Source organism: Lacerta agilis, chromosome 5 (assembly GCF_009819535.1).
Source record: "Lacerta agilis isolate rLacAgi1 chromosome 5, rLacAgi1.pri, whole genome shotgun sequence".
NCBI lineage: Eukaryota > Metazoa > Chordata > Lepidosauria > Squamata > Lacertidae > Lacerta > Lacerta agilis.
Genome location: NC_046316.1, coordinates 4,746,343 through 4,772,731, shown reverse-complemented (window position 1 = coordinate 4,772,731; position 26,389 = coordinate 4,746,343). Strand labels below are relative to the sequence as shown.

The 26,389-nt window shown below is 45.1% G+C and overlaps 2 protein-coding genes across 4 annotated transcripts in view; one reads left to right on the top strand and one right to left on the bottom strand.

Annotated features, from left to right (window-relative positions):
• Window positions 1-3,153, top strand: part of PCLO (piccolo presynaptic cytomatrix protein) — a 210,169-nt gene extending 207,016 nt beyond the window's left edge. For all 3 annotated transcript variants that reach the window (XM_033148343.1, XM_033148342.1, XM_033148341.1), the window contains 2 exons: window positions 1,718-1,863; window positions 2,836-3,153. In XM_033148343.1, the coding sequence (XP_033004234.1) occupies window positions 1,718-1,863; window positions 2,836-2,976 (287 nt within the window). In that variant the 3' untranslated portion in view covers window positions 2,977-3,153. The remainder of the gene's footprint in view (window positions 1-1,717; window positions 1,864-2,835) is intronic.
• A 7,108-nt stretch (window positions 3,154-10,261) lies between these two features.
• On the bottom strand, window positions 10,262-24,863 carry LOC117046465 (poly(U)-specific endoribonuclease-like). The gene is made up of 7 exons (XM_033148340.1): window positions 24,789-24,863; window positions 19,733-19,832; window positions 17,506-17,617; window positions 16,329-16,450; window positions 15,301-15,413; window positions 12,776-12,929; window positions 10,262-10,632 (listed from the first exon to the last, which is right to left on the bottom strand). The coding sequence occupies exons 1-7, from the start codon at window positions 24,806-24,808 to the stop codon at window positions 10,369-10,371; spliced, it is 885 nt and encodes a 294-aa protein (XP_033004231.1). The 5' UTR covers window positions 24,809-24,863; the 3' UTR covers window positions 10,262-10,368.
• Between the last annotated feature and the right edge of the window lie 1,526 nt (window positions 24,864-26,389).

Genomic DNA, 26,389 nt, shown 5'->3' with positions numbered 1-26,389 from the left:
CTTCCTCCACTCAGCCACCATGTCTCCGAAACTCCCCCTCCCATTCCTTTAACCCATGAAGGGTCCCGGAGACTCATGTTATTGCCACATACATGGATCTGGACCATTGCAGGTGTGACGGTGGTGAGGAGAACTGCTCCTGAGGAAAGCAGGTCTGGCAGGTCTCTTCCCGCAGAGTGCTTTGCAAGAGCTTTATTTACCTACGTATTTGTGCTCAACACAATGCAAACCGGTAAATGACACACCGGTAAATTAGCCTCCTCCCTAATGGCTATTGAGAAGCATCATACATATAAAACATGGGATGTTGCTTTGTCGAAAGGCTCTGAAACAACTCAACCAATTGAGCGTGGCTTCTATGTAAGTGTGATTCCCATAGGAATCTGCCTACTATCAAGTCAGACCATTGGTACATCTGGCTCAGTATTGTCTGCACCAGAGATGGGAATCCTGTGGCTCTCCAGATCAGTGGTGAAGGAAGCCTTTTGGGGCAGCAGCGTGGAGGCACCCCCCTGGGGGCGGGGGCATCGTGACATCACGATGTCGGACGGACTGCGCATGTGTGGAAATGCCGCGCATGCCCAGTTCATCCAGGCTGGCGCTGCTGCTCCCACGGCAACTGGGCGAGCCGCCGAGCAAGCGGTGGGTTGTGGGGCTGCCCCGTCCGTCCGTAAAACAGTATGTATGGGTGCCAGGCGGCGGGGCTGGGTTTGGGGAGGGGCCACCAAGTGTCACCGCCCTCCCCTGGAACCTGGGGCGCCCCAACCCCTACGCCCCACCCTTCCTACGCCACTGCTCCAGATGTTTGGACTCCTATCAGTCCCAGCCAACATGGGTGATCCCAAAACATCTGGAGAGCTGCAGTTCCCCATCCCAGGTCTGAGCTGAATGGTGGCCTAGTTCTCCAGGATTTAGGAGAGGCATGTTTCTCAGCCCAATCTGGGCATGCTGGTGACTGAACCTGAGATCGTTTGCATGCAAAGCGTGTTACCTGACACTGAGAGAGAGAGCGAGAGCGACACAGAGCGCGCGCGAGCGAGAGACAGAAGGAGAGAGAGAGAGAGAGAACTTTATTTGCATTAGCCAATGGCCATAGCAACAATAAAACACTGAGTTTCAGCCTTTTCTGAAAGGGATGAGGGAGGTGTTACCTACAGCAGGCAAGAGACCCTGTTACCATGTATTTAGCCATCTAGCGCTTTACATTTTTGGATCTGCTTAGCCATTGGCCTGTAATGATCACAGGACTCAGAATTCAAAATTTGAAGTCTCACTCCTCTCCAAACTTAAAGTGCTTCAAGTCAAGAGTGGCAAACCTCTTTATGACAGGAAAGCTATTGCTTTCTAAGCTAGCGTTATCCAAAAAGAACTGAAATAGCATAGAATAATGATATGTCAGCGCCTGTTTCTGGTTGAAGTACCTCTGGTTTATTTCATTTTCCCAAAAAATAATGTGCAGCTTTCTTCATCTCAGCTTCATCTCTTATATGAAAGATTTCTAAACTATTTCTTTCAGTGAATTTCTGTACTCATTGGGAAAGAATTCAGAGCGCTTCATCAGCTCTCCTAGAATTACCTCATTTTGATATCGAGGGAAACAGCAGAGAGAAGTTCCCTTCATCTTAAATAGCCATTAACTAATTTAATGTTAAATGAGTTAGTAGCAAAGACACCCAATGGGGTTCTGTATGACAGGTTGAACTGCTTATTTGAACAGATCTGTATGTGAAGCTGTACGTTGTCAACCTTGCAACTCAAAAGAGAGTAATTAAGAAGAAAACCAGAGTATGCAGGCATGACCGAGAACCTTCATTCAATGAAACATTTCGATTCAGTTTGAGTCCCACTGGGCATTCTCTCCAGGTAAGCCTCCATCTTAATGCAAACTGAATGTTACGCTTTCTGCATTGGGCATTTGAGACTCCCTTTCTCTCACTTCTTTACTTAACCTTAATTATTTGCCATTTGCCGAAAAGCAAATTAATTGTTACAATGTGAGAGTTACATGAACAGTCTCCCAATGCCGTTGTGTTTGTTCTTCAAGCTTGGAACTTCCTCAGCTTAGAACATTCTGGGCTGCTCTAAGTATCAAAAGATAGTATGAATTGTAAGAAAGAAGTAAACAGAATTTGCAGAGAGAATAAATAAATTTGTATGAACTTCAAAACTGAAGCCTTTGGCAGGATGTTCCTCATAAAATGGAACAAGGAAGCATAAATATTCAATGAGTGGCCACCTAATGGAGGCCTCTTTCTTGGGTGTTGGCAATTCAGGGTCACACTCAGCCATGACAGTCTCTGGGTGGTTTGGTTTGGTTTGGTTTGGTTTGGTTTGGTTTGGTTTGGTTTGGTTTGGTTTGGCTAGCCCAGCCTAGCCTAGCCTAGCCAATGTGCAGCCTAACTTCGTGGACAGAGTTCTTGTGAGGAGGGGGAAATGTCAAACTCAGCTCTTCAGGACAGAGGGATAAATGTAACGTAACAAATACCATTCCCCCGTAACTTGTTTTAGCTAGAGGTGATCATACACACAATACAATCATAACAGACATTGTAACAGACACGTATAACAATAAATTATATGTATATGGACAACCTATACATGGAAACATGTCAGGAGATCTCAGGGACACAGACAACTTGTCCAGAGCCATTCATCATCCCTTGGAATGTGCAGCCACAATAAGTGTTGGGTGCATTTTGTGACACGATCTTGGTTCCCATAGCGAACAGACAGCATGCCACACTTTCTGCAGCAATGATTTTGGCCGTGTTCCAGGGCTTTAGATGTTTTTACCATAACGGTGAATATCTGTCCAACCCTCTGTTCTCTTCCCAGATACTCCTTGTTTCCAATGGAGGAAAGTTTATGAAGAAGACCTTGATTGGTGAGGCATACATCTGGCTTGACAAAGTGGACCTCAGGAAAAGAATAGTAAACTGGCACAAACTTTTGGTCAGCTCAACACAAACACATTGAGGAGAGATTTCTTCCTGGGCCCATCAAGCCTTGGCAAAGTCTGCTTGTAGGATTCCAAGACTCTACTTTGATATTGTGTTTAGCTAGGCTTTCAGAATATGAAGTAGGAGGAGAAAGTTCTGGGCTATTTAGCACACTTTCATGAGGGCTAGTCAACTTGTTTTGCTGTGTGTTTTTTAAAAAACAAAACAGCAGAGCTTAATAAACCAACCACCCTAAGCCCAGAAATTAAAATGAGTCTGCTTGAAAAAGGAGACTTGTGTGAGGGTTCTGCGATGTTAGAATCTGAAGAGGAATAACAAACACCATGCAGTTGAAGGCAGGTGTTAATGCAGAGAATTTGGCTGCAGAATCTTTCTGCGAGAGCAATCTGGCTCACGGTGCAATCGCCTAAGAGATCATGATATGCAAAAGTACCTGAAGCAACTGCCTTTCCAGTTCTCACTTAGCTGAAGACTTATCTGAAAATCCTTGGTCTTAATGTAAGGAATATATTTGCTGTGGTGAGATGATGCCCCAGGAGGCAAATGGTGGGGTAATTAGTTTTTAATTTAAATGGTGGCAAAGTTTCTCTTTCACGTTGTTGTTTTTTCCCCCCTTTGCTAATTATACGCTTTGGCGTTTAAATTGAGAATAGTAATCTCTGTCTTTTCCCATGTTAGTCTCAGAGAATTACCATCTCGGACTGTAAAGTACAGAAAGCACAAGAATAGTTGTCATTTTGGAAAAAGAGGAAAGGGGGCAGTTGGAACCATATCAGGAAAAGAGAAATTGCTTTTTATGGTGTAGGAGGGAATGCGATTCAGCCTACTGTGAACGACTGTTTTCCATAGTTTTGCTAAAATGGTGTCGGTTCTAAGGGCTTTTGAGCACTGAGGTGAATATTGTGGCTTCACTATCTGTTTGTCTTGCCTTTGTGAACTTCAAGGAGTCACTGTTTCCAACTGTATGAAATAGTCCACATGTTAGAAGAAGTGGTGCTGTTTATGTGACCGTGTGCTACGGGCTCCTTCTCATCTGCATGAAGTTGCAAACATTCTGCTCACAAAGCGTTGAAGACAGACTTTGGATTGTAAGGTCAAATACCGCGTATAAAATTAATATCCATTCCTAACTTGGCAGCATTCATTGCCATGGGCTGCAAGCTTTCTTAAAGGCATGGAACATGAAACTGCGTCGGTGGCTTCCCTGATGGCTTCCAGAAACAAAAAATGGAAACACAATTAGTCCCTTATTGTGTTGGTTTGCTTTTATATTACAGTATTTTAATTGAAAATGGGCATGTAATTGCACTATGCCAAACTATTCCTTGAAGCGGAAATGGTTAAACAGTAGTAGCAGCAAGTATGTGCAGAAGAATCATAGAAGTATAGAATTGTGGAGTTGGAAGGGGCCACGAGGGTCATCTAGTCCAACCCCCTGCAATGCAGGAAACTTCTGCCCAATGTTGGGCTCGAACCCACAACCCTGAGAGTCTTGTGCTCTACTGACGGAGCTATCCCAGAAATATACGCACATTTTATCCCGACTGTAAAATAGGTAATGATTGGAAGGAGAGCGTACGAACATAATTAGGTGTTCTTACTCAGATTTCATCCGCCTGTCTCCTAGAAATATCATTTTCAGTCCAATTCTTTGGGGCAGTAACGCTGCCCTCCTGCCCAAAGTGCCGCGTCATGTGGAAATTGCCTGCTACCAAATGCCACAACTCCCTTATCCTTATTTTAAAAATCTCATGGCATCTGGGTTTGTATTTTCTGAAACAGCTAATTTCAATTGCTAAGCAAAGTCTTTCTTTTCTTTTTTTTTAAAAAAGTGATATATGCAATTTTGCGCAAATGGCTGGCAATTTTGTTCTCGCTAAGATTTATGACAAAGGTGGTGAATCTTGTAGCGGTTGCCATGGAGATTTCCGGCAGCAGCAAGCGCCAAGTCGGAGGCTTGCTAGTAAACCTCTAATTATCACTATTAATTGATAAAGCAAGACTGCTGTTGCCACATGCTGTTCTGCGGATTGGATGACAAATTGAGGAGCAAGGGAACAGCTTTGTGTTAATAGCAGATATTTATTTGCAATTATTTATTCGCAGCGTTGCTGTCGTGGCTTCAGCTGCCCCTTGTTCAGCAACTTCTTCTGCCGCCAGGCATCAGGTCCCAGGGCGATGGTGCTCCTCCAAGCCTTGGGAGCCAAGCTCTCTAAAAGTCAAATGCATCAGCGAATGTTTGCGGGAAATTGTGCTTGTGAGGAAAGGCAGATTCTGCTAGCAGCGGCATGTTGGAGGTCATTAGGGTTAGAATCTCTCTTCGTTGTATCCTGCATTTCACAAAGAGCTAGTGAAGGGGTGTGACGTTCCCCCAAGCCACATATGCATCAGTGCTGAGACTGAAGACGTCCGCAGAGCGTGCCAAGTTCCTTTTGACCAAATGTCTGGGTTGTACTGGAATCATTCTATGCAACAACGAATCACGTTTAAATGCAGTTTTCTTTTTATGAACGAAGGCAGCAAAAACCCTTCTTGTGGCAATTATTTTTTTAAAGGGGGAAAAAATCACAGGGACTTTGGGTATTTGTGAAAATGTATAAATACTTCACCATATCTGTTTTCCTTTTTTTTGTGTGTGTGTGTGTGTGTGGTTTTTTGGGGGGGAGGGGAGGAGAATCTTTTTCTTTCTTTGTTTGTTTCTTCTGTCAGACAGAAGCGCTTAAGTGTGGCCAGGCCTCTTAACTTGGAATAGATGAATGTTCTCCAATTGTGGGTTTCTTTAAAGGTATGGATTGTTCATGGCACAATGCGCTTTATTTACTATAGATATTTACTATATAGATCTAGATATTGCCCACAAGTCTGCCAAGCTAGAGATATAAGTTGTGTTGTACAAAAAGCCTTGTACAGAGGAAGAAGAAGAAGAAAAAACAAGCTTGGAAGTATGAGCTAAAGCACAGGATGTGTGTGTATTTAACAAATGATAGGTTGTTCCTCGAAAGGGATCGTTTCTCTCCTTCGTTCTTGTGGCTGATGGCCAGATCTTGCTTTATTTGCCTGGATCCAAACAAGGTGTGTGAGTCCCTGTGATGAACACTGAGCTGTTTTGTTGCTTTGATCATCCTTTAAAGGGATAGTATCCAGGAGCAATATATAAATGCTGTTGCTTTTCATTTATTAGTGTCCACTCACCGCCCCACCTCTTCAACTTGTACCACTGTTTTCAATACACAGAAGAAGGATTTGGGCACCTCATTGTGTGCACTTGGGAGTCATTTCTAGGAACCTCGGCATAAACCGAGTTCCCTTTTCTATATGCCTAATAGTTGATTGTTTGGGGCAGCTAGGTGGGGAGGGTTACAGTACAGTAGCTGGTAACCAGCTGATATTGCTTCTTTCTGTCAGGACAAAGAAGTAAAATGTAAACACTTCTTATATTGTATGTAAGCTAACATGCTCAATATAGAATTATTTAATTAGCGTTTAGTTTCCTGGAGGTTTCATACAGATGTTAATAGTATATTTTTTATCTTTTTATTTCAATCATACCTGATACTATACCAAGTGCTTTATTCCCTTTGCTAAGAGCCCACGGTCCCCCTCGAGTGTCTATATGTGATGGGGAAATCATCCAAGTATTCTCAGTGGTAGACGAAACTGAAGGATCTGCTGGCATCACACGAAGAAGGCTCTTCACGCATCAATTTCCAGTGCAGTTAGGAGATGCTGTTACGACTAAAATAATAAAATCTGGATACTCTCTCTTTAAATCATAAGTTGCATTTTTGATGTTTTCTCCGATTAATTCTTTGACAAAATAATGAACACACTAATGGGTTTTAAAATATGTGCTATATATAATATATATATATATATATAATATAATATATATATCATGAACTTGGACTAGGTGATCTGAAGAAAGCTGTTTTCTTAATTTGTAAATATGCATTTTTTTGTATTGAGCAGCAAACCGGGTTTGGATTCCAAATTCCCCCTGGCGTCCCAAGCATGTCTCCCTCCCTCCACGTGAGCTGTGTCTTGTATAGATGTCAAGTGGCTGGTGCGTGCAGGTGCTCAGCTGACAAGCATGGGTGCCATCATCCTACCAGAGAACATGTACAGCATCCCTGGCATTTGAGAGGGTGCGATGGGGGTGACTGGAAAGAACAACTACCCCGGGAATAAAATTTAAAATGCAACAGCCACCATCTGTAGTCTTTGGGGAGATGTAATATATTTCCACGGTGAATGTTGCATGTGTCAATGGTGGTTTATTAATATTTTCTTTTCCACTTGAATGAATAATTAATTATTCTTTGTTTTCCGCCTTCTAATCCTCCAAGAAAAGAAAGATATAAAAGTTGTTCCAAAAAGTTGTACAAAACAAAGCAAACAAAACTAACTTAACGAACTGTATAAAGAGGGGAAGAAATGCTTGTAAATCGGTCTCGATTTTCACTCTTATGTATAAAATCCATGTCATGGTTTTGTGATTGTATACAGGACGTATCTTGAGAACTTATGCAAATTGTGTTGTATAAAGGCTGTTTGATCCAGTCTGGCTAATAAATATTTAAAATATCTAGTTTGGGGTCCTTTCCCACTACTAAATACTAAATGCTGCAGCTGGCAAATAGGTCAGCAACTCTAGCACAAGAAATGGGGAAGCATCTGTGAAGTGGGGACAATTGCTTTGCAGTTGAAATAATTTCAGTTTGGGGTGCCTGCCTGCATGGAATGGGTTGGAACCTTAATGATGGCAGAAGTATAAAACTGGGAGGGGGGCGGCTTTTCTGGGGTTTCAGACATGTGGTTTATATATTTACGTATGTGTTTGCTTGGTACATTTGTGAACATCTATTTTATATATAAGGCCTTAAAATTCTCATAATAAATCCATACTGGATCGAGGAGTTAGAAGGAGACTCAGGCATGCAGCCTACCCCCCGCCACCGCCCCAAACTCTGAGAAATGGGATGACAAGCCTCCTTATCAAAAGCCTTTTTGGTATCTTACGACCACACTCCTAATGGAAGAGAGAGTTTTCTCAGCTGTGCAATTATGTCCAGGGGCATTCTCCCTTGGGTGGATCCATGCCAGCTTTGAACAAATGCACTTGATCCCGGTGGAGATGAGGTAACACAAGGTAGATAGTCCATTAGCCGGGGCCTTGAATGTAACGTTTTGTGCCAGCCTTAATTGGAGAAAGAATGGTGTATGAATTGCTGTTTCTAAGTAGTCCTGGCCTCACGTTAAGATGTCTGAAATGCTTGCTGCATTCATTTCAGGCTGCCATGGTCTCTCTCTCAAGCACTTCATTGTAATAATATTGCATACCAAGTCCCCCACCTCCCCCCCCCCCACAAGAAAGGACTAGCCCCTTTCAGCAGGAAAGTCATCAATACCAGCTTTGTCTTATTGACTCAGCTGCTAATCCCTATTTGCTCCCTAAAACTGATGCTCCCAATCACAATTACCTCTTCCTTTAGGGTTGGTTGAAAGGGACCCGGGTGGCATTGTGGTCTAAACCACTGAGCCTAGGGCTTGCCGATCAGAAGGTCGGCGGTTCGAATCCCCGCGACGGGGTGAGCTCCTGTTCCTCGGTCCCTGCTCCTGCCCACCTAGCAGTTCTAAAGTACACCAAAGTGCAAGTAGATAAATAGGTACCGCTCTGGCGGGAAGGTAAACGGTGTTTCCGTGCGCTGCTCTGGTTCGCCAGAAGCGGCTTTGTCATGCTGGCTACATGACCCGGAAGCCGTCTGCGGACAAACGCCAGCTCCCTCGGCCTATAGAGCAAGATGAGCGCTGCAGCCCCAGAGTTGTCCGCGACTGGACCCAACGGTCAGGATTCCCTTTCCCTTTACCTTAGGGTTGGTTGATATAATTAACTAAAGGAACTGTGTAGAATTGTGCTGTAGCGTTTAGTTCACAATAAAAAAGAATGTTCAAAGCCATTTTATAATAAGAGTTTTTCAGGTGGTTTAATGGATGGAATTGAGTTTTTGTTTGTTTGTTTTAATTTATAGTCTAAAAGTCCACCGGCTCCTGCTGCTTGCCCACCCACCCACTAATCCCTGGAAGTATTTGGCTGATACCAGCAGGGGCGTCTTAGCCATAGAGGCTAGTGGTGCGGGGAACCACGGTGCCACATTCTGGAGGGCACCAAGGAAGAGGTCCGGGGGCCACGTCAGCGGCTCGGTAGGGGCAGCAGCGCCGCCAGGGAGAAGGCAGGAGGAGGCGATAGGCGACGGCGAGCCGGGGGCGCAGCAATCAGCCCTCCCTCTGTCCGTCCCTCTTCGGCTGGTGTGCGCGCCACGTCCCGGGAGGTGGGCGCGATCCCCGGCGGCTGCCCCTCCTCTGAGCGCTTCTCCAGCCTGCCGCTGCACAGGACTGGAAGAGGGGTGCGGGGTGGCCGGGAAGGAGCCCGAGGCGTCCCCATGGAAGGGATCCACGGAGGAAAGGTGGGCGTGGGGGGCGCCGGAGGGATCCCTGCACCATGGCACCAGATAGGCTTAATACGGCCCTGGATACCAGACTTGTTTCTTGATACTTCCTAGTTTTGGAGAAAGGTCACAGCACTTAAATGCCATCCGCACACCTCATTCCTTCCTGCTGTCCCTCTGACTTTACATCCCGCTGTTCTTGCAGGTTTTATCTTTTCTGTGGGAAAAAAAAAGGTGTGAGGCTTGAATTAGTGCATCCAGGTGTGCCGCCTCGCAGCCTGTGGTGTGAACCCCTGGAAAAGGAGGGGAAACTGCAGTGCAAAACTAATAGGGAAATGGCCACTTGCATTCCAGAAGTGGCTTTTATGTCATATGAAAGTTCACATGTAATGTGCAAAATAACAGTTAGGGAAACTACAGGAAAATGGTATAAGCTGCAGTGGGAGATGCCTTGTGTTTTCAAACCCTACTTTCCTCGTCATACAAAGTGGCGTTCACAGGACTATGAACCGAGCAGCTTTTCTGAAGGCTGGGATTCATGAGGGAATTCGGCAACACTCAACTGAGGGAGTGGATCTTTTTGTAAATAATTTGGGGGACAGCAAGAGATGGGGAAATTCCTCAGAGTCCAGGGGGCATGAGAAGCTGTGCAGCCAGAGAAGGGAGAGATTAGGCAAGAGAGCTTTTGCCTAAGGGCTAGAGGAGGAAAACAGAAGGTCGGGAAACACATAGCTTCGAAATAGTGAACTGTAGGTCTCTAGAATTGCTTCAGTACAAATTCCTCACACAGGCAAAAGTTTTGAAATCCTAGAGACAGATAAAAATACCACTGAGGTAAAAAAAAAAAAGCTGTATTATTATTTTTTACATACCATTCTAAATATAACGTACAATGAAGCGAAAACAACTTTAAAATCTCACATGGCAATTTAAAAATAATTTTCTCTTCAAAACTGAGGTCATCAGTACAAATCTTCATTGTTGCTGCTGAGGAGGACGGGATAGGCTGTTCCTATGTGCTGCCCGTGGCGGTAAACGACAATCTCCAGTTCGTATTCCTCTATTCTCACCCTCTGGCGCGTCACTCTTTCATTTGCTTGCAGAAAAATCACGGTATAAAGGGCAAACTCGAACTCGGGGCTGACGCCAATGAAGCTGCTGCCCACGGGCTTCACGAGCCCCTTCCAACTGAACTGAAGGCTTAAGACCTGATCGTCCTCATCAGGCTGAAAGCAAACACACAACACATTAGAAGAGATACACCATTTAAATTATCACTGAATCAAACCAATGGAATTTCTGGGGCGAGGGAAGGAACCAGGTGATGTTGCACTGTGGAAAGTGGGGGTGGGTGGATTTTGTTGCCACCTTCCCAGCTGAGCCCATCTCCCTGAATGCTCAGTTGTGGGGAGTGGAATTGGGGGGGGGGACCCATGTAAATCATAGAATCATACGAGTTGGAAGAGACCACAAGGGTCATCCAGTCCAACCCCCTGCCAAGCAGGAAACACCATCAAAGCATTCCTGACAGATGGCTGTCAAGCCTCTGCTTAAAGACCTCCAAAGAAGGAGACTCCACCACACTCCTTGGTAGCAAATTCCACTGCCGAACAGCTCTCACTGTCAGGAAGTTCTTCCTAATGTTTAGGTGGAATCTTCTTTCTTGTAGTTTGAATCCATTGCCCCGTGTCCGCTTCTCTGGAGCAGCAGAAAACAACCTTTCTCCCTCCTCTATATGACATCCTTTTATATATTTGAACATGGCTATCATATCACCCCTTAACCTTCTCTTCTCCAGGCTAAACATACCCAGCTCCCTAAGCCGTTCCTCATAAGGCATCGTTTCCAGGCCTTTGACCATTTTGGTTGCCCTCCTCTGGACACGTTCCAGCTTGTCAGTATCCTTCTTGAACTGTGGTGCCCAGAACTGGACACAGTATTCGAGGTGAGGTCTGACCAGAGCAGAATATAGTGGTACTATTAACTCCCTTGATCTAGACGCTATACTCCTATTGATGCAGCCCAGAATTGCATTGGCTTTTTTAGCTGCTGTTTTAAATGTAATGCATCATGTCTAAAATCCCTGGATCTAGGGTTGGATGAGGGCCAATAAACAGACTCTGAATCCTGGCAAGATGGAGCTGCTGTCGGTTGGTGGCTCCCGAGTCCAGAAAATTGTCACTTGCACCCACAGAAGACTCTTCTTCTTTCAATAAGGCTTTTAAGCTGAAATCTTTCCCAGTCTGCATCTGTCCTGGAATTGTTGAGAAGGGGTGGAGTTAAACTAAGTGGTTGTGTTTGCTTTTGCAGCGGGACTTTGCCCTCCTCTCCTCTCACCTATGTGTCCCCTAAATCTGCTTTGAAGGGTTGGGGGATCCCAGAATAGGTTTAAGGGGCACGCAAGGGGAGTGGAAATTGTTCCCCATGCTGCGCATGCCCTGTTTAACACCCCATTGAATTCCACCCAAGATGTTTTTCTTTCTTGTCACTTGCCACCCTGGGCTCCTTCGGAAGGAAGAGCAGGATGGATATTAAATGAATGAATGAATGAATGACAGAGGAATGTGGTGCAAGTATAAACCAAGAGAAATCAGAAGCAAGATGCTTAGCAGGCTTCTACCTGAAGACGCTCTGGGCATAGCTGTCAAGTTTCGGATTTGAAAATAAGGGATCAGCAGTCTCACCTATCCCGGGGACAGTCACATGTCAGTGGTGGGCGGAGCCAGAAGCAAAAGTGGGCGGAGCAGCAATGTAAACTCCAAGCGGGCTCGAACTCGGAGCGGAGCAAAGAGGAGGGCAGCCAGCAAAGAGGAGGGCAGCCATGTGCTACATGCAATGGAGCCCCATCGTCTTCTTGTCTGATCCCATCAAAACAGGACAGGAAGCAACAGCTGCTCAAAGGCAGCCAGGCTCCGCCCGCCAGCTAACCCTATTGGCCGGCTGAGGGGCTCAACGGCAATGGATAGGGGCTGATGCAGGGGGAGGAATACACCCCCTGTAAGCACGGGAAACGGCTCCCACTTGCTTTGAGGGCTGAGGCTTTTCTCTCCAAGTAGGCGAGGTCTTCCCACCCAGTCCCTGGCCAGCAGGGGAGGAGCTGCTTCCATTAAAAACGGGAAATTTGGGGGAAATAAAAAAATAAGGGAGAGCAGCGGGAAACTGCTTGAAATAAGGGAGAATCCCAGGGAAACCGGGATACTTGACAGCACTGGCTCTGGGTTTTTAAAAGTACTCTTCCAATATCAAGTCCTATGTGTGTTGCTTATTTGCTAACCCAGGTGTAGATTTGTGCACATAAACAGTTGCAGAATGTGCTGTATGTTACACACACACACACGCACACACACACGGGGGGGGGGCAGTTCTTACCCTGCTTTTTTTCTTCCTGGCTACATAGCCCTTGTAGTCAATGTGCCTAAGTTTTTCTTGAAGGTAAAACTGCACCCAGTTGTGCAGTCCCAGGATCTCTTTACCTCGCTTAGTTTCCCCAACAAATACATGTTCGAATCCACAGGAGTCAGGTCTGCAAAGCGAATCATTTGGGGTTGGGGGTCGAGCGGGGAAAGGAAAAGTAGTGTCATTAAGCCATGAAGAATTTATTTATTGCAAAATGGAAGAACTCCCCCCTTTCTTCGTGAGGATTAAAAATGAAATAATAGAAACCCCAACAAAACTCTTGATAAGGTTGTAACGGGTAGGTAGGAATTTCAGGAGCAGAGTGTCTGACTGAGAGGTGAGTGAGACCCCTGTTCACAGACTGTTTTGCTGCACTCATCCTCCCTCTTCTCTGTGATAGCCAGTCCCAAACCAATTTAAAATATTTGCCTGTGTTTTTTAATTAGAACTCTGAAGTTCACCACTTACAAGTCAGGTGCAAAACAGTGGTCCCCGCAGACCAACAGTTGCTGAGAATTAAGGAAGAAAGTGCCTCTGAGCATATGCTAAGCTCAGAAATTGGTGGTCAGGACTAGAACCAAGTTCACAAAACTCCAGTAACTGGAGTTCCTTAGCAAAGTTTGTTTTAGAAGCCTAATTTAGGGACGGGTTGGTTTTTTGTTTGCTTTTATAGTAGCTGCTGTGGCCAGCCTATTGGGAGTCCTAGCCCCTGGGCCTTGCTGACCCACTGCAAATCATCCCAAGATCTACCAGAAGATTTCAATCTGCTTTCTGAGCATCTCTAGTTTAGATACTCTAGAAAAGCATAATGACCCCATAGCAGGTTCTCAACAGTTCATGATTCATCTCGCCAACTTCACTACATGAAATGTCTGAGAGTATTCTATTTATTTATGTGTGTATGGATTAGACACAGGGCTTTTCAGTGAATGTCAGGTCAAATAAAGCAATGCATAGAGATTTAACTTCTACAAACTCTGAGGTAAAGGTAAAGGGACCCCTGGCCATTACGTCCAGATGCAGACGACTCTGGGGTTGCGGCACTCATCTTGCTTTACTGGCCGAGGGAGCCGGCGTTATGTGGCCAGCATGACTAAGCCGCTTCTGGTGAACCAGAGCAGCACACAGAAACGCCGTTTACCTTCCCGCCAGAGTGGCACCTATTTATCTACTTGCACTTTGACGTGCTTTCAAACAGGAGCAGGGACCAAGCAACGGGAGCTCACCCTGTCGCAGGGATTCGAACCGCCGACCTTCTGATCGGCAAGCCCTAGGCTCTGTGGTTTAGACCACAGCGCCACCCGCGTCCTTATTACAAATTATATTACAAATATAGGCCATCATAAAACATCCATACAGTATATATAAAAATTAAAATACAAATAAACAGCCATGTAAAACGAGGGTTTTCATTGGAATTTCTTCCTGCCAAATGGTGCCATTCGCCACTCTTAAGAGATACTATTGACAAAAACTCAGCCACCCTTGCAGTCACTTCCAGGTTAATGTCAGACAGACAGAATCTGATATTTTCACTGTGCCGTGATGTTACACGTTTACGTAGCTGGTTGTACAAGGGATATGTTGTACAGTGTCTGGCACATTCAAAGAACATCCACAATGTCTATCGTTTCTGGGGATGTTTGAATATCTGCCCTTGACAAAAGCTGAGGGGGAAACAATAATATAAATGCCATGTGTTGGACTGGAATTATTAATTTTGAGATACAAGTGACCCTGCTCTCTGTTGCATTTAAACCACAGAACTTGGGGGAGCCAATTTTATACGATGTTCTGTTTTTCAATGTCCCTTAATCTGGCTTGAATATTGTGACAGATATATTGCTCACTTGAATTATAAAAGAGTTCCAAGCCAATGCCAATGAATCTGATTTTGCTATATATGAGTTGGAACCATCTGGATTTATAAGAGTCCTTAAGTAAGTCAGAGAGCAGATTGGCAAAAGCTCTTCCACTTGCACTAAGAACATCTAAAGAGCCCTGTTGGAACAGACCAAAGATCCTTCTTCTTCTTCTTCTTCTTCTTATTATTATTATTATTATTATTATTATTATTATTATTATATTTTCCACCCCGCCCATCTGGCTGGGTTTTCCCAGCCACTCTGGGCAGCTTTCAACAGAACATTAAAAACAGAATAAAACTTCAAACATTAAAAACTTCCCTAAACAGGGCTGCCCTTCAGATGCCTTATAAAAGTCAGATAGTTGTTTATTTCCTTGACATCTGATGGGAGGGCGTTCCACAGGGCGGGTGCCACTACCAAGAAGGACCTCTGCCTGGTTTTCTGTAACCCCACTTCTCGGATAGTTGTTTATGTCCCTGACGTCTCTACTTTCCCATGTAAACATAGAAGATTGATATCCTCCTACAGAGTGTATTTTCTTACTCTTTAGGTCCGAGCTGCAAAGTCTGTACAATATTTGGATATTACATAATTCAAGCTATGGTAGAGCCTATTAAAAATCAGCCATACCCTTTTCCTCCATCCCTGGAGTAGAGGTGAAACCAAATAGCATAGAGCTGAGACTTGAAATCCTTGAGATCTGGTTTAGTCCAGGTTTTTTTAACTAAATATTGATGAGTAAGCTGGAAGAGATGAAAATGACATGAATTGGGGGGGTGGGGTGTTAAAATCTTAACATATACTTCAGGTTTCAGGGTGTTTGCAGACTTTCCTGCAGAAGAAAGGTTCAGAAAGAAGACAAGACTGAGAGTGAAGCCTCACATATTTATGGGAATCAGAGATCTGTAAAAGCCAGCCCCTTAGCAGAGAGGAATTGTTGTTTGACATGATCATGATTCACTCCTTCTCTCCCCCCCCCCTTTTTCCCCAAAATATAGTCCGGCCCCCCACACGGTCTGAGGGACAGTGGACCGGCCCCCTGCTGAAAAAGTTTGCTGACCCCTGTTCTAAGCTATGTCAAGCTCTATTAGAAAGTTACAGGTAGGTAGCCGTGTTGGTCTGCCATAGTCAAAACAAAATTAAAAATTAAAAAATCCTTCCAGTAGCACCTTAGAGACCAACCAAGTTTGCTCTTGGTATGAGCTTTCGTGTATCTGAAGAAGTGGGGGGCCGGACTATATTTTGTATAGTCAGACCTTGTGGGGGGCCGGACTATATTTTGAAAGGAAAAAAATATATTTTGAAGGGAAAAAATGAACGCATTCCTATGCCCCACAAATAACCCAGAGGTGCATTTTAAATAAAAGCACACATTCTACTCATGTAAAAACACCAGGCGGCCCCACAAATAACCCAGAGATGCATTTTAAATAAAAGGACATATTCTACTCATGTAAAAACACGCTGATTCCCAGACCGTCCGAGGGCCGGACTGAGAAGGCGATTGGGCCGGATCCAGCCCCCGGGCCTTAGTTTGCCTATCCATGGTCTATAGCCAATCAAAAATTTACTTACAGGTTAGTTCCATCTTCTTAAATGGGCACTGGTGCTGCTGAACTAAAGCAAAATATAGGAGTTCCTACCACTCCTGTACTCACTTTCATCACTTCAGTTTCTAACACTGCGTCGAGAAAGCGGTTATTTTCAGCTATTTCCTCTGCCGTCACCAGCTCTGCCATACCAGTTGATGTCTCGTAGTTGTCCAATAGGGAAATAAAGGCTATAAGAAGAAATACAACCCTTAACCTTCTCTTCTCCAGGCTAAACATACCCAGCTCCCTAAGCCATTCCTCATAAGGCATTGTTTCCAGGCCTTTGAACATTTTGGTTGCCCTCCTCTTGACACGTTCCAGCTTGTCAGTATCCTTCTTGAACTGTGGTGCCCAGAACTGGACACAGTATTCCAGGTGAGGTCTGACCAGAGCGGAATACAGTGGTACTATTACTTCCCTTGATCTAGATGCTATACTCCTATTGATGCAGCCCAGAATTGCATTGGCTTTTTTAGCTGCTGCATCACACTGTTGCAGTGTGGACTCAGCCATTGTCTTATGGCACATGCCCAAGGTAAAAAGTTTGCCTATGAGTTGCAGGGGACTAGGGCCATCAGAAAAAGGGCCTTTGGGCTATGGTTGCAAACTTTTAAGTGCTGTAAGAAGGACTGGGTGCTTGCTGCACAGCACGTAGCACACTCTGTGAGAAAGATCCCGAAAATGTCCAATCCAATACAGTGGCCATGACTCAGGGCTCCTCCGCCGCTGCCTCTCGTCCTTCTCAGTGAAAACCTGCTATTTTTAATTTTGCCTTTGTAAGTGGAATTCCTTCTGCTCCTGGTGTGTGTATTAGGGGATGTGAAAGTGTGGGCCATGGGATGCAAGGTTTCTGTTTGTGGGAAAATAAAATCATGCGATCTTCTGACTGGAATAAACCAGCTACTTGGAAGTGTGCAGCCATGTTTCGTAACAGGCAAATCTCCTGCACATATCCACTAATAAAACGTATGTTAAAGCGATTTGCTACCGACTGAATATATCAGTGGCTCTCCTAATTCGTAACCCTACTGGTATGGTTACATTTATATATGGGCTTATTTATATCATTTTAATTGGGATGGTTTTCTCCAAAGAATCCTGGGAGTTGTAGTTTGGCTTTTTGGGCAATCTCATAGCTCCCCCCTCTCTCTGAGTCTGGGTTTCTGCTAATGAAAATCAACATTAAATATATCCCTCGAATGGAAGAAGGGTGTACAGTTAAACTTCAAGGAAGAAGCCTTACTTGAATAAGTTTCTGTGTTCTTCAGGCGTTGTTCATTTACGCTGCAAAACAGCGTTTCCGAAGCGCTGTCTCTGACCGCGTTACTGCCCTGCGGTACATAGCCAGCTCTCCCCTGTAAGCAAAATGTGGAACTATGATGGGTGTGTGCTGCAGTTTTAGGTGAACCATCTGAAAAGTTATTTTGCTGGTTGACTCCAGCCCCTGACAAATTTTCCTCATGGGTCAGGGGGAAAGAATGTAAAATACAGATAACAACTCCCCGTATCTTTTACGTAAGCTCTGCTCATATGCTCCCCCTAAATAAATTCAGACGAGACTCAAATTTTGGTTTGGTTTTTGGCAGAATTTAGGCGACAACTTTACTGATTACGGAAAGTGAGTGGTTGCATAGGCTCTGGTTCGACTAGCTCCCTGCACTGTGGCAGGTAGCGCTGACCCAGGGCTCCAGCATGGGTCAGCCTAGGGTGAACACCTGGAACAGCAGAAAGCCGGAGTCAGGCTAGTCCACCACCCAGGTGTCCCCCTGGACTCAGGCACGGGCACAACCCCTCTCAGGGTTGACCAAACCATTGAGTCCCTGGATTCCTTTAATGGAATACCCTTCACATAGGGATGGCTAGAGCATTCTGCCACCCCTATCAGCTTAACCAGAGCCTATCCGCAACCTTCCAAGTTGTGACGATTTGCTACGCGGCAGGCGAAACCCAAATGGCAACAGCCAATCAGCCAAGTGGGCAGAATTCCTGCCGTGCCCCTGTCCCAACGACAGACGACACACGACAGCATAGCAAGGTCAAGCGCAAGCCCTAAATATAGGGAGAGGTGGGCGGGTGTTCTGATGCACTGGCCCAAAGAGGAAGCTCAGGGACACGTGCATGGGCTTATGTAGGTCCCTTGATCCCTTTGGCTAGCATCCCATTGGTCAGATTACACCCAGCATCGAGGGACCTACCAATAGGGTGTTGTGGCTGTCCATAACACAAGGGTTTGGTTGCCAGGCCACACCGCAACATGTGCCCTCTTTGAGGGAGGACCTGATTTACTCACATGTTCCTATGTGGCAAGCAGCCTAGCCTACAGCTCACTTGGATTCAGCACAGGTGTCTACAAGGAAGGAGCCTTCAGTGGCGTGGCTGAATGCACAAAATGCCCTCCCTGCAGATGTTCACGCCGTATGCACAGACACCAAAGGGTGGGGATAGTCGGATAGGGCGGGCCTTCCTGGCACGGCCAATGCTCACTTTTTTAAACCCATTGGCAAGAAAGATCTTGGGCCTCCCCAATGGGACAGTGGCGGCCCAACTGAGAATGGAACTGGGTCTACCATCCATCGTAGCAAGAGCCCATATCAGGATAATTACCTTCTACAAATTGCTTGCTGAAACTCCAAACTCTCTAATAGCTAAACAAGCCTTCTTAGCCTTTATCGGCAGTAGCACCTGGTCAAAGGGCATGGAGATCATCTGCGATCGCTACTCCCTTCCAGACTCTGCCGCCCTATCTTCATGGGACAAAGACAAAATTCGCGACTGGATTCTTTCTAAGGACGCAGCCCTCGATCTAGAACTATCTAACGCAGCCAGACTCTCCACGTGGTTTCCTCATGTGAAGGTAGTTAGATCTCTGGCCCACTATCTGAGTGACCTGATAAATCCTATGCTAAGAAGGGCCTTCACACTAGCTCGATTTCATGCCATCCCCACAGCATTCTTACAGGGTGTATTTTCCAATACTCCTCTGGATGTTCGACTCTGCCCATGCAACAAGGGAAAGATAGAGGACTTTGTTCATTTTTTCTTCTACTGCCCAATATATGTCTCAGTAAGACCCAGGCTTTTGCTTTTAATCCCACCGATCATCGCCCGGGACGATGACCACATGAAATATTTACTGGCAGATGCCAACCCCCTGATTTCACGTGGAGTGGCCATCTACTCGGGGCCACCTTTTTGGCTAACTTACGCCCTAGTCCTACGTAACTTCCTGACATAGACACAGTCAACATGGCCTGTTATTGCTCTTTATCTCATCTGTATTACTCAGCATGATTTTACACTTAATGTTCTAACTGTATTCGTAGTATTCTATGTATAATCGCAACAGGTCACTGCCTGGTCTCTCACAATGTGCTATGGCCATATGGCTAATGCAATAAATAAATGGATTGATTGCTCACTTTTTGGGAGAATACTGGAGGGCTAAGCATAGTGAAACATATATCTGATACCTGTAAGGAAATGGTATAGTCTTTTCCAGGCACAAAGCGGTTCACATCAGCATCCCAGAGCTCGTTGAAAAGCTTGGAGAGTTCGTGATTCAAAATCTGCCTACAAATAAACACAGGCCGAGAAGCGTTTTTTTCTTCAAAATCAACACTAACATAGATCAGATAGCCAACCCCTGGCTTGGGGAGAGCAATGGCGTGCGGTTGGTGGAGCACACAGAGAGGGCTATTTCACACAGGCTGTTCTCGTGAGGTGAACCACCGTGGGTCTGCCCCCCTCCTGCAGCCCAGCAGCAGTGACACTTGCAAGGCCTCCCTTCAAAAGCAGAGAAGGGAACCAAAAGCGCCCCATCAGGAGCTGTGCAAATGTACTGAAAGTGCTTTTTCGTGCTTATGCAGAATCAGCTATATTTGGAAACAGGAAATGCAGAGAACAAATGATAAGCTCAACTGAACCTAAACTCTTTTAGTCTGCTCTTAACTCCTATCCTTTGGCTCAAAATAGGTTCCTCAATATCGCTTTCTTTTTTCTTTTTTTTGCAATTGGGAACTTCGCCTCAGCTCAGCTGCATGGCTGTTCATCATTTCTAGGGTTGCCAGGTGTCCACTATTTGAGTGGACAGTCCACTTTTTTCACATTATGCTCACTAATTTTTTCACAAAACAGTGGACTTCTTTTATTCAAAAGCTTTATGATGAAATGATATTTTAATACGTGTTAAAATATTTGTAAGAAAATATATAATTTAATTTAATTTAAACCCGCTCCCCCCCCCCCGCTTGTCCGCTATTTTTGGGAAGCAGACCTGGCAACCCTAATCATTTCACTGATATTTTCTTACAGCCTGCATGAACTTGGAGCCTTGTTGACAACCAAGCAGAATGCCAGTTCAGACTTCGTGTCAGAAACATGGGAGCAACAGAGGTGCAGGCCCTCTTCCCCCCAGAGCAGAGCCTTGTCTGGACCTCAGCCCCGTAGCTAGGACAAGAATTGTGCCAGGAAACTGTTAGAGATTTCAAAGTGCCTGCATGCAGAAAGTCAGCTTATCACCTCTGTAGCAATTACCAGTTGGCAGAAAGCCAAGATCTGCTCTCTCTTCAGACCCTTAGCAACGACCTGTGATTGGTCAACGAGTTCCTAAAGAATGAGCTCTGTGTGAGAGCTGGGTTGTTGGTTGTTAGTGGTGTACTGAAGGTTGAGAGATAGAGACAGAGAGGAGAGATTTTATGTTTTGTTTCTTTTATTTGTAAAGTCTGTACATAGTAACTTATGGATACTAGTTGCTTCAATAAATACTGTATATAGTTATCCAAGTGAGTTGCTGAGTTCCTGCGTTGTGCTGTCCAGTTAATGCTCTACAGCCAGAAGCCTCCAGAAAACCTGCGGTTAACTCTGCTGTGTCCAGGACTACGTTATATTCCTGACACTAAATCTTAAGAGAAACTAGTTGTGAAGAACCTCTCATCTGTGGGCCAAATTAGGCCCACCACAGTTGTGAGGTCATCCCGCCAGGCCACTTTTGGTGAGCCAGGCATGCCTTCCCTGTACCAGACGTTTAAGCCAGTAGCATTACAAAATCATTAAAACACTGATGGGAATTGAATTTTTCTTTGACACCACAGCTTGAACCTTAAACCTGCTGACATCATATGATGGCAGGGGGTTGACAGGAGGGTATCTCTGCCCACTTGTCAATGTGGCCTGCAAAACGTTGGCCTTCCAACAGCCAGAGGGGTCTGCCCAGCCCTGTACAAGACTAACAAGCCTGACCCAATGAACAGGCCTCTTCTTCACTTCCACAGACCAAATTCACTAGAGGCTCATCAAACATGGGGTGTAATTTTTGCCATATGAACTCTGCTGCATCCATTTCATGGGCATATATATGGGCATTGTGAATGTTCCTTCAAATCTAGCTAGCAGAACCTCTGCCAGCTTTTATCATCAGTCAGATGTAAGGTGCAAACAGGGATGTTAGTACAGGGAGAACTGAGAACTTTGAGGGGAGGCAGAATCAGAAATGGTGGGTGCCTACTTTGTACAGCTTTTGCAAACCCAAGTATAGCAGTCCCGTCCCAACCCCAACTAACTTCATGGTTTTCTCTGACTCCTAGATATAATGATTTTTCACTCATGTCAAAACAATTCTCATTGAGCTGCAGTCCCATAGGCCGAATATAGAATTCTTTGTGGTGTGATATATTCAGAATCGTGACAAGACTAAGGTAAAGGTGAAGGGACCCCTGACCATTAGGTCCGGTCGTGTCCGACTCTGGGGTTGCGGCGCTCATCTCGCTTTATTGGCCGAGGGAGCCGGCGTACAGTTTCTGGGTCATGTGGCCAGCATGACTAAGCCGCTTCTGGCAAACCAGAGCAGCGAACGGAAACGCCGTTTACCTTCCCGCTGGAGCTGTACCTATTTATCTACTTGCACTTTGACGTGCTTTTGAACTGCTAGGTGGGCAGGAGCAGGGACCAAGCAACGGGAGCTCACCCCATCGTGGGGATTCGAACCGCCGACCTTCTGATCAGCAAGCCCTAGGCTCTGTGGCTTAACCCATGACAAGACTATAGATACACACACACATCATTGCTTCCTTTTCTTGCTATTAATTTTTACTGGTGCCCCTACAGTGGAATGTTGACTCCATTTCTAGTATAATCTTATACATGTCAACTCAAAGGCAAATTCCCAAGTAAGCATGTATAGAATCTGAGCCTTCTAGGACAAATTTAGCAGCATAACGAATCAAGAGACAGTCACAAAAGGTCATGATAATGTGAAAGACAAGAAGGAGCGTAGCCAGCTGTTCCAATGCTACATCTTCTACAAATGCAAAATAAGTTTCATTTAAAATACTGTACACCTGCCTTGGTCTAATTGTTTAAATAAGGAAGAACAATAATTTACCTATTGACTTACCACACAGAAACAATCAGCTCTTGCCCAGATTTGCCACAGCATAAGCCCAGCTTTGAGCAAGCAAGTTGAAAATTGCAGGGAGGAAAACTGATGACAAAAAGAGGGACGCCCTAACCCTAATCCGGGGGTAGCCAATGAGGTGCCTTCCAGGTGCTGTTAGACTACAACTCCCATCATCCCTGACCATTGGCAAGCTGGAATCCAAAAATATCTGAAGGGCACTGTTGGTTACCCCAGCAATAATGACACATGGCACAGATATTGCATGAGGCACTGAAATGCATTTTTAAGTGTCTAACATGAAAATGTTCCCAATCTCGAGTCTAGAACGTTGTGAAGACTCTCATGAGACTATTGCAAGCTTGAAAGAAATGTGCTGAGGTCCCTAGGTGCACTTTGGCTAACAACAAAAAGAACTACACACCACACCATTAAGATTTGCTCTGCGACCATGAGGTCATAATGGTAAATAAGAAAGTGAAACCTTCTACTTGCAGTAAAGTCCCACAAAGAGCTTTACAAACTGTATTGACATCTTTTTCCACGGCACTTGCAATCAACCTCCCCTTAAAAACAACATAATCAGCTCTTTTGCCTCTAATTTTCCATACAATTGACCTAGATATTGCCTTTTAAGTGGGACAAAAATAGTTGTACCCTTAATTCTGTGCCGGGTTGCAGCCTGAAACCTTCAAATTTAGCCCCCAAATCTTTATTACTGGTAAATATCTAGACTGCTGGCTCTTGTGCTTCCAGATGAGACACAACATTTGCTGTATGACACCATAGGCCAATTTTTGCAAGGGAAACAATTGATTTTCTGTGAATATTGTGGGCCTATCAATGAGGTCATCTCGAAACCATTGTTTGAATTCTGCAAATGACACAATAAAAACCCTGCCCTGTCTATGTAGAATGAAGGTAAAGGTAGAAAGTGTTCCTTAATAACTTGATGGACAGCAATCCTATGCCTATCAGCAGCTCAGAGGTAAGTCTCAGTGATTTCAACAGAATTGCAGCTTCTGTGGTGTCATATTTGCACCACTGAGCAGATGGTAAACCATAAATTGTTGAGTAAGTTGAGGGAAAGCTCCCTCTCTCAGAAAATGCATGTCTTCTTTCTGGAAAATTCCAGTATGAACACTGGAAGCTGGCAGGCAGAAGGCTTATTTCAGCATAAGAGTTCTAAAACCCTAAGATCTACTTTGCAGAAAGCCACAGATTTTTCTTTTCTTTTAATAAAACCCGGTTATGCACCTTCATTGTATTATTTTGCCTTTAAAGCTCTTTTTAAACACCTGTAAGATTCCTTAACATTAAATGTTTCAGCCATGGTTAAAAAGGTAAAGGGACCCCTGACCATTAGGTCCAGTCGTGTCCGACTCTGGGGTTGTGGCACTCATCTCGCTTTACTGGCCGAGGGAGCCGGCGTACAGCTTCTGGGCCATGTGGCCAGCATGACCAAGCCGTTTCTGCCAAACCAGAGCAGCACACGGAAATGCCGTTTACCTTCCCGCCGGAGCAGTACCTATTTATCTACTTGCATTTTGATGTGCTTTCAAGCTGCTAGGTGGGCAGAAGCAGGGACCGAACAACGGGAGCTCACCCCATCGTGGGGATTCGAACCACCGACCTTCTGATGGGTAAGCCCTAGGCTCAGTGGTTTAATCCACAGCGCCACCCGTGTCCCTAAATTTCAGCCATGGTTACTGGCTCTAAATAAATGCCTAAGTGCTCTGTGCCTGTAGATACTTTTATTTCCTCCCATTTCAGCCCTGTTGACTGAACTGTAACTGTAAGAATTAATAGTACTATTCTATAAACAGAGCTGCACTTGGCCGGGGAAAACGAAACTTCAGTTTAATTGTACAGTACACACAACATAGAAGTTAAGTAAACCGTTTGTTATAGCTGTGGAGTGCAATTTGCGTTTGCTAAGCGTAAGATGATTTGCTGGCGCTTATCAGAGACATTGCTAGCTAGGATATAGTTTGTAAGGGCATTGCATACTGATTACAGAATAAGTCTACACTTTGCCAAGTGTCCCTGGGACGATACCTGTGATTCTTCAAGCTTAAGTTGTTCCCACTGCACTTGGCAGCAGCATAATGCCAAAACATGCAACCCTCTCTTACCTTTGAGCCATGTTGACCATATGCTGTTTTCTTTCCCAAGCAAACTGACTCACAGTGAGCTGAATGGCCAGTTTCACTTCCAAAGCCCTTCTGAAGCACTGCCTTCTGAGGGACCTTTGCACTGCCTCCAACCTGATCACCGGGAGCTGCCTCTCAACATGATTGGCTGAGTAAGGAAGTTGTAGAAAGGCACACTTTGCAAAGAGAAGGAAGTAAACCGAACGAACCTGAGGGTTGGGCAAACAGTGCCAATATGTGTCTGTCTTGCAGCAAGTTCTCTCTGGGTATCGGTCTGGCTGTGCTGATCTGTTGTTTAGCTTCATCAGGCAGATATTTTGGTTCTAAAAAGGTTTGCTGTAGATCTCTAGGTGAGAGTCTCTGTCTGTAGAATTGGAACAAATGCGGCTGTAACCTAGGGCCTGGCCTATATACAATGGATTGTTTGGTATGTCTGGGATGGTAGCTAGAAGCATGTAGATATGTTTGTCAGTCGGTTGCTTTACGGTATAAGGTGGTGTCTATGTGTCCATCCTGTATTTTTATAGTAGTGTCCAAAAAATGTATTTCTTGCATAGATTGGTTCATTGTTAGGTTGATGGTGGGGTGAAGTGTGCATGCACACGAAAGCACATACCAAGAACAAACTTAGTTGGTCTCTAAGGTGCTACTGGAAGGATTTTTTATTTATTTATTTTTTTGGTAGTGCCAATATGTGTTTTCCTCCAGCTTCCCACCAGATAGACAGAAACACATCAACAGGAGCTAAAATGACTCATGTTGAGCTTCAGAGCATTTCCTATTATTATGGATGCATTCAGATTAAAGTAATAATAAATTTTAAATGGGCTATGAGGTGATTTTGGATTTTATCCCCCCACCCTTGCCCCGGAAGTATGAGGTTTGCATCCCAAAACACCGCTTTTGTTTACCGAGATTTCTTCAGGCTGGGGGTGGTGTCTCCTTGCCAGACTGAGGCTTGCTGAGGCTGCTTAGCTGAGGTGCGGGGAGCCTTTCGCACTTCAACTGAGCACCTCAAAGAGCACCGAAACCTCTCTGGCTCCCGTGGGGGTTTGCTCAGCTGAGGCACAGCTGTCCGGTGCGTCAACTGTCAGCTGGGAGGCTGAAGAGCCTCAGCAAAGCCCCACTGCGCCTCTGGCTCACGAGGAGACACTCTCCAGAGCCCATAGAGGGTGTCCCCATTGGGCTCTGGGATGGGTCTCCTCGTGAGCTGGAGGAGCAGCAGGTCTTCCTCCCACTTCCAGAGACAGCCTAGGGTGCTGGAAAGCCATTCCGGAGTGTTCCTGCTGCAAAAAAGTCCCAGGTGCAGCTCAGCTTGCAGAAGAGGGGTTTGCATAAGGTTAAGAAAGATAGAGTGAGGCATATCCATGTTACCAGACTGTCACATACCTTTAACCTATCAGCTTATTTTTCTATCTCCTTGTTGTTTAGAGGGGTGGTGTAAATGGGAAGGGAAAGGAGAAACACTTCCATTTTTACGGAAACATGAGAAGAGATCTTATACAGTGAATAAGATATACTGGTTTGGGGCAATGCGAAGAAAAAACAAAAGGAGCATTGCAACAATCAACTGGAATAAGAAA

Coding starts and splice junctions, on each gene's coding strand:
- LOC117046465 (XM_033148340.1), bottom strand. CDS start 24,808: ATGGTCAACATGGCTCAAAG. Junction 17,618..19,732: donor ACTATACCATTTCCTTACAG/GTATCAGATATA, acceptor TTTTGCTTACAG/GGGAGAGCTGGCTATGTACC. Junction 12,930..15,300: donor TCCAGGGATGGAGGAAAAGG/GTATGGCTGATT, acceptor TTCGCTTTGCAG/ACCTGACTCCTGTGGATTCG.